Source organism: Harpia harpyja, chromosome 22 (assembly GCF_026419915.1).
Source record: "Harpia harpyja isolate bHarHar1 chromosome 22, bHarHar1 primary haplotype, whole genome shotgun sequence".
NCBI lineage: Eukaryota > Metazoa > Chordata > Aves > Accipitriformes > Accipitridae > Harpia > Harpia harpyja.
The window spans coordinates 19620023-19632549 of NC_068961.1; the positions used below are offsets into that span (position 1 = coordinate 19620023).

Sequence of the window (12527 nt, forward strand, 5' to 3'; positions counted from 1 at the left end):
ATGGTACACCTCCTAGCCCCTCTTCAGAGCCGTGGATGCAGAATGACTGCTTATGGGGAAGAATGTGGGAAATACCCACAAGATCTAGGAGATGTTACTACAGTATGAACTGTTCTGCAAAGTCGAGGCAGAGTACTAGCATGGGAGACAAGAGCACAGGTTGGGAATTTTTACCAGGAAAGAATTTCCATGGAATACAACTCCATTTTTCCTGTAGCCTTTTGCTGCGTATTGTCTGACTTCACAGGGTTACTTTCTTTCTGAAGAGACTTGCTAGGAATAGATAACCAAGGTTATGGTACAGACTCTGCTCTCCCTAGTGCACGTGCCAAAGATCATAAACCTACAAACAGGCCTGTGTGCCTAACAAATCAATGCACTGAAGTTGCCTGAAAGGTGTGTAATGTTTTTTCCACAGATGTGTAGCACAAAGAAAGAAAGAAGGAAGCCGCAGCAGACCAAGGGAGTTAAATGATAAACCCAGGTTCAGATAAAGGAATAGAGGGGAAGCTAAAATACAGAACTAAGAAAACAGGACAGAAGGAGCAGGCAGGAAGGAGGCTGTTGGTGGCTGGTGAAGGAGGGCTGTAATTGCCAGACTTGGGGACGCACCTGCAAGTCAGCCATCAGCCTGCATGGTGAGGCTTACACTCACTTTCCCCCAGGAAATGTTGGGCTAGATGACAGGGCATCACATTTAGGAAAACTGCTTTTTAAATACATGTAACATATAGTCTGGATGAGTTATCTGAATGTTTAAGTTAAACTGAGTTAAATTGGAAAGTTTCAAGTCAAATTGGAAGGTTTTGGTAAGATTGGAGAGCCCCTGCCTGAATCCCAGATTCCTGCTGTTATTTTTGTCATTCCATAGAAGTTGCTACACGATTTGTTCCAAGGATGCTGAATTGCCAAGATCCAGGTTTTCAAGACATCTTCTGAACATAGATGTGCTACAGAGGAAATATGTTACTTTGCTACAGCCTGATGTCTTCAACACTGGGTGATCTCCCAGGAAGAAATGTTTAGCAACCTCTGCCCTGTGGGCACAACTCGGGGCGCGATGTGAACCCAAATAGCCAGCATCAAACCAACAGCTAGTAGAGACTGGATGCTCAGCCAAATTCTATCACCAGCTATCACAAAGCAATCAAATGCAGCTATTTTGCTATGAAGAAGTGATTACCATGCTGATTAATAAACTAACCGCTTACCTGTTTGGTTCAGCATATACAAAATACAAAATCCCAGCAAGAGAATTTTGAGGAAATCAAATTAAAAATGAGGACCTGAGAAAAAGGGAGTCACGATCACCTGGCGTGTCCATCTCTCCCATAGCTTTCAAACCTCTGAAGCCACTTTCAGACCAATTTGGGAGAGTAAAAATCTTCAGAGATCGTGACATTCTCTGTAGGTTTGGGGGGTAAGGGGATAGGTGGAGATCAGCAGCTGGATAAAGGAGAACAAAACCAATGCTCCCACAAGCAGAAAGGCAGAACTAAGCAGAAAAACCCTCTGCAGCACTGCTGCTGCTTGAGGTTATTTGGGGGGGATGATACAGTAGGGGACCAGGGGCGCACCTCACAAAGACAGGCTTAATTATTTCCACTGCTCGTGGAACAACTCATTTTTAATTGCTATACCAGAGTAATTTGGCCAAAGAGTCTATGGCAATTAAGAAATACTGCACATCTCAGCACTTTTAATCAATTAACATTGCTTTGTAAGGCAGAACCATATCAATCATCTTCAGGATAACACCACTGCTTTTAGTCTATTGTTTAAAACCGCTGAACCAGGAAGCTGGGGTTCAGAAAGGGAAGGCGGTACACATTCACTGCTTGGTATCAGTTACTGCATACTACTGCCAACTTTCTGTGTGGATAAAGCCTCTGGCCATTACAGTTCTGTGAGGCACATACTCCTTTTTGTTTTAAAAGTCTAGCAAGATGGATCTGATCAGCTTCAATTTGCATAGAAAGTGCATTACAAGGTGAATGGTATGATTAACACTAAAGAACAAACTGCACAAATAAACTGAAGTGCCACATTCCCACAAAGGCTAAGAAATTAATATTTAATATGCATCAAAGATTTTATTTGCATTAACTGAAGATTCAAATATTAAAATAAGTCTACATTAAATTACAATATTAAATATGCTTTAAATACAATAAACTAAACGTGTTTAGTTTCTAAACACAAAGGGAACAAAAATAATTCAGAAGAATGCAATACAATTAATGACACCAGATGACAGAATAAGGACTTTAATACGTAAATCCACAAGATGTCAACTCTTAGTGATGTTTACTTCAAGAAGAGGTGGTGGCCTTTTAATCGATGCACAAACCCCATGTTACATAAACTTAGTTTCTCTCAAGAAAATATTGCTCAGTTAAATTCTCATTTATGCCATGATCAAAACTCCTTTGGTAGCTCTTTTTCAGAATGAAACACACCAGAATGCAAATCCGGAAAATAAACAGAGTCTTGTAAGTATTACCACAAAAGGTGTCTTCCTTACAGTTACAATTACCTAACAGATCTACAGTGTCTTTCATTCTTTAATTCAGATCAACTTACATATATACAATATGTAACAAAGTACTCACAAAATCCGTAGTCTTTCAAGACAAAAAACTATGCTTTCACAATATTGAGACCATAAAAGTATTTTTAAAAAAAAGTTTTTGTTTTTTTAAAGTGGAGCATACTGTACAGTAGGTTCCCTGTATGTTATTTTCAAGGCAAAACTAAATGTTACGGCAATTACCTAAACAGTGATAAACACCAGTTGCCCTAAAATGAGGTAGGGCCTCTTTGACTCAGATCTAATGTTTGCCACCCAAGCCAGCAGCAGTAGTAATAAAATAATAATCCATATCTTAGCTAAATAACCCAACAACTCACTACACACATGAACGCAGTTGTCCTCTTGGCACTTCAAAGATCTCACTTCAAAACCTGATTTATCCAAACCAGACTGAAGTTTATAATCATTTGAAAGAAAATTAACTGAACACAAGTTTAAGGGTTTTCATGGTGCATAATTCCAAAAATTCAGTGTATTTCAACAACACTGCTTGTACGTAAGTGTTCATCAATTAAGGGTTTTTAAAAAGTTACCCAAGTTGTCACTGTAGCTAAAGAATGCAGCATATAGGGTCTTTATGGATGCAGTTGGGAACACATAAATGAAGAAACCAGACTTGCATCCATCACAGGAGTATTTCTCACACAGGTAATTTTACCTTTCCATCAAACTTCAATGACATTGTTAAACAAAACTGTAAAACTGAATTTTGAAGAACCCAAAAGAACAAAAGAGTAACTAAAAGAAATAAAAACGTGACATTTAAAATTAGTAAGAAGTCTTGACAAGGATGATCAATTAACATGATGTTTTGCTTCTTTTCCACAGCAGTGCATGCAGCTGGTTGAATAATATACATCAACCTGAAATCTGCTAAAAGGAAGGTCGGGAACAGCATAGGTATTTGGTGTCCTGAAGAAGATATATGTGGATGATTTTGGTTTTTATTTTTGGGGTTTGTTTTTTTATTTTTTTTTAAATAAAAGTATTTCTTCTCCATTATGCAACATAGTGGTACTGATTGGGGTTGTCTTTGTCTCTCTCCATATAGTCTCTGTCAATGAGAGATTCAATCCTCTTTTTCAAGTCTCCAGGCTACAAGAAAAGATGAGATTAGTATAGCAGTTAGTATACAAATGCAAATATATTTTCTTTTTAAAAATAGGACTGCTAACAGCTACATAAGAAAATGTGCCATAGTAAATATCTAAATATAATTTCCTACTGATACTCTGGCTTATTTCTGTTCACACACTCATTTTAATACCTTAATCTTTGGATTTGATTCAGACATGTTTCACATTTCTTACTCTTATGGACAAGCTTTAATGGAAAAATATATTACATTTTTAGATAATCCTAGGATAGTTTGGAAAACAAAATCGGTTACCTTTACGGGAAATTTCAGTTGATTATACAATTCAGAAACAAGGAGATTATGACCAAGCGTCTTTCTCATCTTCATTATTCGTACAATAGCAGCATCAATCTGATATTGCCTGTCTTGAAATACTCTTTCAGTTGTGCTGACCTGTTCCTCGACCTAAAGAGCAACACCACGAATATCACCTTTTATTGCTATTTTTTAACCAGTTATATTTCTATAGTTAACCTTTACAATGAAATGACACTCCTGTATTCTTATTCATCTTTGAGACAGATGCATGCATTACTGCATGCTAAGAGCTAAGTGATTCTGAAGTGTACTGCTAAAGCAAGCCAAAGATAAAATTAAGGATAAAGAAAAAGGGTAAAGAAAAAAATAACGTACATCTTATTTTCAATCTATTTGATAAATTAAACTAAATCTTAAAAACTCACTTCAGATTTTTGAAAGAACATGTAACTCCAATTTGACTTTTAGGGATTTTAATATGCAAAGGCAAAAAGGAAACAAGTCAGTGTCAATTAAAACATGTCACCTTGTGTCAAGAATTGGGATTCAAGTACAACAAAGACATGCACTGCAAAAACAGGGACAACCCTGACTTTAATAACTCTCTTACCTCTTAAATAAAGAAGTGACATGGTGACATTTCATTCATGAGTAAAATATAGTACCAACACTTCAGCCATACCACAGAAACAACTAAGGTGGACTGAAACATCTACAAGATCCTATCAGTTTAATATACAGGCATTTAAATTTGCAAGCACAGGAAGGAACCTAAGTTGTTTTGATTTCAGTGAGTTTTGAAATCTTTATTGCCTCTGCGAGTCATCCTGACTACCAAAAAATTTAGTATTGGTTTCCTTTCTCCATATGCAAAAACTACGAAAGGAAATGCAGAGATTCTGTCTCTTCATGTGGGACATGTGGATAAAGTTAACACAAACAGAATGAAAGCAAAAAATAAATACATACTGTTTCTTTCATTTGGATTTGGTTGATCTTTATTCTAAACAATTTATGCTTGAAATCACCATTAAAGATGAATTTATCTCCATCTTCTACATCCTTGCCCTTTGGATTTTTAATTAGCACTCGTGCTTTTCCACAAGCTAAAGACTGCAAGGTTCTTCTTAATTCACTGTCCTCTGTGATGAAGTTCAAAGTATGGGAGAAAGCAGAACAAAACATTAACATGAAGAGTTTTATGTGATTAATCTAGAAATACAACTGAAAAGTTACTGGTTTTATCTTAACACCTTCTTCCAGCTAAGTTCCAATTAGGTATCAGCTCACAGCCTTCAAGCTTGGTCTCACATCTTTCATAGGTAAGTGCTGAGAGCATGCACAGAATGGTGCATGTCAAGAAGACAGACTCCGGCTCATCTCAGTGAGCTTTCCATCCAAAAGTAGTGTCAGAAAAGTTTGCACATTAACGTGAGCCTGGTTTTATTGCTTCAGTTTTGTTTGGTAGTAAGGGGACTTTAGAAGAAAAAAAATTAGCTGACAACAAGAAACTCAAGCCACCCATTTTATGATCTCATCGCTAGTTTTAACACACACCAGAAAATACATAATAAAATAAAAAACCAGAAGTCTAAATTGATAGGAAGATGTTTTGTGAGAAGGTAGAACTGACAGCTGTGACAGTCACAAACTTCCCCCACAACAGGAAAGTAGTAGAAACAAGTGGGTGAGGAAAATTTCATCTAGTAAGATTTAAAGCTAAAAGCATTTGGACAAGTAGATAAAATGAAGTCTAAAACATTCTAATAATTATGTTGCAACGTCTTGTATCAAGATTTTGCAATAAAACAGCCTCTGCAACCTCTGGAATACTTTTATTCACAATACGAAATTATCACCAAACGTATTGGATCTCCTGAACATAGTTTTAGCCTAAAAATTAAAAGAAAGGTTTTGCAATCTAGTGCTGAAGTGCAATGTAACTGGATGGCATTTGATCTCCCAATCATTCAACAGTGTGAGATCCTTTTCTAACTTTTTTTTACATGTTTCAGATTTGACCTTCTTCAGGAATTGGCACCAAATTCTGTCACATCAGTATTCATCTTCGTCAGATCATTAATGGCCATGTTGAATAAAACCTGGGGATCCCAAATAAGAGCTTCCTTTCACTGTGAAAGCTGCCCATTCATTTCTACCTGTTCTTTTCTGTCTTTTAATGAGTTATTCACCCCTAAGAGAAACTCCCCTCTTAAGCCATGAAAATTTAGTTTATTTTAGAGCTTGTGAGGAGCTCTTATCAAGAACTTTTAAAAAGCCAAGTGCACAATTATGATTGTGCATATGCTTGCTGACTCTCTCAAAGAATTTGAAAGGAAAATCATGCATCACATAAATCATGCTGGCTCTTCCCTAATATACACTTATCCATGAGCCTACCAATTCTGTTCTTCCCAGTACAGAGGTGCTACCCTGCAGTAATCTGCAGAATTACCCCACGAACATAAAAAATAAATTAAAAATTTAGCATTGCTCTTGTCAAGCTTGCACCAAGGCTCACTTAAATTATAATCTAGACAGATTCCTGTAAAGCTTCAGGGTGAATACTATTCAGCTGGTGGTGGTCTAATTTACTGTCTTACTCATCTGTTCTAAACCCCTTACTTACACTTCAACTTGCAATATTTTATTCTGCCCTATGGCACGTACATGGCCCTCTGAACTCTTCTGCAGTAAACACAAATATGCAAAGACTGGGTAACACCTTATAATAGGGTCTCAACATAAACAAATGTTAATTCACTAACAACTGCACAAGGTTTCCACCACCTCCCAGAAAGAGCTGGCACATGTGAACGCCAAAGTAAAGGATGTGATTAGGGCCAGTTCTTCAGAGTTGGGAGGTTCAGTATTCCTGTCAGTGTTTAGTTTAGAACTGAAGAACAGGCACCCTGGGTCAGAAGGTCCATCTAGCCCAGCACCCTGTCTCCAGCAGTGGCCACGAGCAGATGAGCACAGAGCAGCATTTAAGAGCAAATAGAGCTAATACAGCTCCACACTTCCCTGCTCTTCCTCCTCTCCTCATCCTACCGCTAAGTCTCCAGTCACTTAGGGCTCAAGGACTTCCTAAGCCAGAGGTGGTTTCTATATGTTGAGAAACCTTCAGTGCTTTGCTCTTCCCTGAACCTGTCCCCTTGAATTCTGTAAACTTTCAGCTTTTACAACATGCTGTTTAGTTTTCACCACCATGTGCTCATTTCGGTTTTTTGCCCTCTAGCTTTTTCTGAGTAAGAAAACAAATCCTTATTCACCTTATTCTTTACCTTTTGGTCTATTTAGTTTAGTCCTAGCACATACAACTGTTCCTTCTAAAGAAGCTGTCCCATGTCTTCCGTCTTTATTGCCATTCTCTGAACTCTTCTCAGATCCACTATGTTATTTTTAGATGGTGGAGGGAGAAGTCTGACAAACCCTACAGACTTTCTAAAACATTAAAATGTGCCAGCAACTCCCTTTCAATTTAGATGAAGCCCACCCTTCTTGTACACGTTCCCCTTGTTTCAAAGGCTTTCCTACTGCCTAATAAATCTAGACCTTCTTCTGTATGTCATTTTTTCAAGCATACATTGCAGTTCTGCCTGTCTGTCGAGCCCTGCACATGGTGTTTAGAACATTTAGAAACAGTTTCTATGGCAACCCTACTGCCCAGGTTTTGCCCTCCAGGATTTCTACCATGTCCTGTAATTTGTACCCATGAGCCAGGACCTCTGGTTCATGCGGGGTGGTCTCTGAGACTCTGGCCGTCTGCACCTCTGCCCTTTGTGGTGCATCACAAATTCAGCTGCTTTTTCTAATAACTGAATCGCTGTTCTTTTTGAACTAGCCAGGAGAGCAGCCTGCGGCTGGGTACCGCTGAGCGAAAGGATCATCCAAGTAGCAGGAGGCAGGAAGGGCGCAGTGTGGGACCTATTTCTGACATAATTTCTGGCCATAAGAGTTGCCTCTTCTCTAGAATTAGGGAGACTGCTGGGTAGGAATGGGACCTCTCTAAAGCAGCTCTGAATGCCTTGGGTAGGTAGAGCCTGGGAAGACAGAGATTTTATGTCATTCATCCTGGCCCCACAGGAACCCCATGGACCATGAACTGTCCTCCTTACCTGCATTCCTATACTATTTCCCCATAGGGGAGAGAAACACAGACATGGCACTCAGTGCAATGACATAACATAATACAGGTAGCTCCCAACTATCACTTGTAGCCAGCTGCCTTAAAAACAGTCTATTGAAATCCTTTCTATTGTGCTATAACAGAATGGATTTCCATGCAGCAGATTTTATCTGTTGCTGTCAGGCAGCCAGAATGCAAGCTCCAAGGTACAGCAATACAAGATGAGAAAGCAGGATCTGGATCAGGCTTGCGTGAACTTATGTTTGTTCTGTAACCACTGTACTCTGACCTAATGAGCCTCTCCGGACTATCCTCATGCTTATCATTCACACTGGCATTAGTTTTCTTCAGCTCCCCTAGCCTTAATGGAGTGGATGACTAAGCAACTTGAAGCACTGATGCTGACAAGCTGGAGTACCCAGGCTGTACTGCCTTCTGCAACGCATCATTCTGAGCCACAGGGATTCCCGATATCCCCATTTTACAGTATTTTAGTAAATATATTTACATTATTTTAGTACTTGTATGGGTTCAAATACTCTTTCAGCAGTTGCTATACTGGGTTGGTCTTAAGATTCAACATGTGAAGGGCTACTGGGTATAACCTGCTGGTTGATGCAGAAGTTCCAGAGAGTAAAGGGATGATAGTGTTATCATTTTTAATGCCAATGGCTGTAACTAATTCAAGGAAGGGTAAAAATTCGGGGGGAAAAAAAAAAATCATCCAAGAGTATAAGAACACAGAAGGCAGATACTGCAGATGGTTAAAAAGAAAACTATACTTTTCCTCAGTTTTCTTTGTCCTTTCTGCCTTTGGGTTTCAAGTGCAGAGGGAGACAGCTACCAAGTATACACCCTACCAGGACACTGCTGCTCTTAATAAATCAGACCTACTGTAAATGGGCACTCCAGCAACAGTCATGGAAAACAGGTGGGCAAGCTCTCAGAACAGTTCAACTGAAAATACTCTCTTGAATCACCCCATAACGACAGCATTCTACAACAGATCATTTTCAAAATACAGTATTTGAAACTGTAAAGGAACAAAAATAACGTGTACAGACAACAGGCTTTATCACCACTTGAATTTTAAGAATTGCAATGATACATTTTTTAAGCCTAATAGGTTGTTAGTAGTACCATATGCTACACAGCTCTCACTATTAATTTTGTGAAGCATCTCTTATCTACACTAGGAAGTACCAGCAGCGTGTTTTCCTCATCTCTTTTGGTGTCTATATACTATTGACTCATAAAGTTTGTCCTAATGATCATGGCAAATTTCTTAAAATTAGGCCTTTACATACCAAATCACAACTGGCAATCAGTTGATGAATAAATTTAAGAATTAGAAAGTATTCTTCCTACCTACACCAGTGGCCATTTTAATTTCTTCAAAACTGAATTCATCTCCTTCATTAAACATAAGCAACACTAGTGTCTGAAAGAGCGATACTTGAAATTCTTTCTTTCCCTAAAAAAGAAATATCAAATAATTAGAAATAATATTCAGAGCATTTTCTATTGTATCCCCCAAATCTGACAAGTTACAGAAGCTATACATTCCTTTTTCTATTTCTAGAAGAAAAGATGTGCATTTTAGAATGTCTAGCACACAGAATAATCTGCCTGAGTGCAGTATTGAGGAAACAGGACATTTTTAAAACCTCTTTTTTTCCCTCCTCTAACAGTAGCAATACAGTACACAGCAGAAGCTCATTAGAATGGCCTTGTATTTACTTCACATCATTTACTTCATTTTCCTTACAATATATGAAATTCTGGCTTTGCTGCCATCAACAGCGAATCTCTTCATACTTCACCCAAGTTTCATTTTATAGAGATGAGCAAACTAACACACAAGAAATCTTGGCGTTGAACCAAATATGAAAGAAACAAAAGATAATTTTGGTTTAGTCAATCAACAACTACAAACCTATCCATCTTACTGTTACATAATGCCTAAACCTCTAAGTTTCATATTCACAATGAGTTAGTAAAAGAATTCATTTTTTTTTTGTCTTTGCCCTGGCTCGATTAAGCTGCATTATTAGCAAGGCAAAGTACTCCATGAGACAAAACAAAACCACATTAAGAAACAATGTGGTTATTTAAGACTTAAATAATTCAACAAGCATTTAAATTTTAACCACAGTCATTACATGACTAACACTCTTCAGTCTCTTTTTGTATCAGTGAAGCACACTAAAAGCATCACCACTATTTCTATGATCAAAACAATTCCATATTAAAAATAGAAAGATGCTGCATTCTTTTTCTTTCATTAATTTCTTACTTTATTACAACTTTCTTTATTCGACTGAGCAACAATTGCTATCAAGTAGTACAAATGTTACCAAAAGGTATCACATTGTTGTCTTCTGTTAGCTAGGTAGTATTTTAGTTTATTTATAAAAAGCCTACTTTCTGTACAAAATAACAGAACTGAATTGTGATTGTTCCTCCACAAAAATGTTACTACCTTTATAAAAAATACAATACATGACTAGATTCCAAATAATTGACTTAAATTTTATCCCAACAGTCTAAGCATTAAACAAGCAAACTCACTTCCTTAAATTCCGCCTTTAGGACAGCATGCCCTAAAGTGGTCTGCCACTGAAGTTTTCGACCACTGTGTTTTCCCAGGTAAAAGGTTTTAAATACCTCTTGAAGCTTTATCATCTGTAAAGCAGGGAGAAAAACGTTTATTAACATTATACCAGTGCAGTGATGCTGGATGATTTCACACATGTAATTTCTTTATTCTCCTCAACAATGTTTCATAATAAGTGTTTTTGTGTGAAAAAAATAAATCCAAAGAGCAAAATTCTGCTCTCAAGTACACCGGTACTATTATGCACAAAAGAAAGTCTCAATTCAAAAATAGCTTTTAATTTCTCTTTTTTCTTCTCCTTTTTTTGTTTGTTTGTTTTAAATAAAAGTAAAATAAACCCCCTGTAAAGGGCTTTAAACCTCAAAAATGAATATTAGTTTTGTCCTGGGCTTTGACCAAGAAGTCACCAGATGAAGAGCATACATCTCACACCTATACACTGACTATTGCCATCTGCTCCCAAGTTCTTCCTTTAGTTTGTCCTATACAGATTCAAGTCTGATTCCAGTACTTTATACCCTCTTACTTCCAAGAAAGGGGGTTTTACCCCTCCATTTTCATGACGTGTCACTCAGATTGGATCCTTCCGAAGTAGTCTGCTACGGAGAAAAAGACGGCACAGGAGCAAGAGCACAAAAGCTTCCACATCTTCTGAAGTGAAAGGGAACCCTGCTATCACCTTTCGCCTCTGAAGTGCTCCCCACATTTCAGGTCGAGCAAGGTATTGCAGGAAATAGGACTCCAAATACATATTTCAACTTAAATCGCTACTGATAGGAACTTTGCAAAAATCTCTCAACTTGGAAGCAATCTTTTTTCAGGCAAATGCCATTTAAATGCAGGGGCTAGTTTTGTGTGACACATTGCCAGGAACAGAGGAAGGATCTTACAGAAAAAAAAAATGTGCAGTAACGTAACTATTGGCTAGATCAAAACGCCTAACCGATGTAGTTAAAGGTTGACTAAATTAATGTGAACTGTCCTGTTTTAAACTTTTAAGTGCTTGACTGCAATGTTAAGCAGGACGCTGATTTTATTTTAATACTAATTTTATATTATTATTAAGGTAAAAAAACACATTAAGTGAAACAATCATCCAGAAAAAAGTGGATTTTATCCACTGCGTTTTGTTTTTTGCAATTTTGGAATCTTTAAAATGAGATAAACCCCTTAAATATCTAGCAGAAAAACATTAAACAACGGGCATTAGTTCACCCTATGATAGCCACTCTGTAAAGTGCACTTAGAAGAAGAATTCAAACACTAACCTCTGAATTTAAGTGGACTTCCATAGGTGTATAAGTTGGCCAATATCCCATAGTTAATATATTTACTGTCAGGTCTATATTTCCTGGGTCACTTTGGTTCTGCATATACTAAAATACAAGAGACAAAAATTATTCAAGTATACTGCCTGCATGCTAAATTAGAAAATATATATACTTAAATTCAAAATGTAAAATTAGCATAACAATAAAAAAATTTCTACAGGCCACATCCTTGGTTAGACATGCTCTACCAGGATTTTGAATGACTATTTAATGCCCCCTTCCCCAATTTCAAAACACAGCAAGTGGCTGGAAGTAAAAAGAAAAGAACAACGTGCCTTGAAGTATCCTAGCCCACTGTCTTTACAGGGTATTAAGGTCAAAGGAACTGCAATGACATGCAAGTAAAGCAAAAGAAAAGCTTTTGATCAGAAGCCAGGGCAAGAACTATAAGATCAAAAAGGATCCCCTGGGACTTCCACATCCGTTAGACAAAACATTTTCATATAATTTGAGCATAGTAT

At 37.5% G+C, this 12527-nt stretch overlaps 1 protein-coding gene across 1 annotated transcript in view; it reads right to left on the bottom strand.

The window, feature by feature from the left end:
- Positions 1–3534: 3534 nt before the first annotated feature.
- The window catches only part of CUL4A (cullin 4A), a 35566-nt gene continuing 26573 nt past the window's right edge, over positions 3535–12527 (bottom strand). Inside the window, exons 15-20 of the mRNA XM_052773750.1 lie at positions 12004–12111; positions 10690–10803; positions 9487–9592; positions 4959–5131; positions 3984–4136; positions 3535–3688 (exon numbers count right to left, since the gene is read on the bottom strand). Of these exons, the coding sequence (XP_052629710.1) occupies positions 3593–3688; positions 3984–4136; positions 4959–5131; positions 9487–9592; positions 10690–10803; positions 12004–12111 (750 nt within the window). The 3' untranslated portion in view covers positions 3535–3592. The remainder of the gene's footprint in view (positions 3689–3983; positions 4137–4958; positions 5132–9486; positions 9593–10689; positions 10804–12003; positions 12112–12527) is intronic.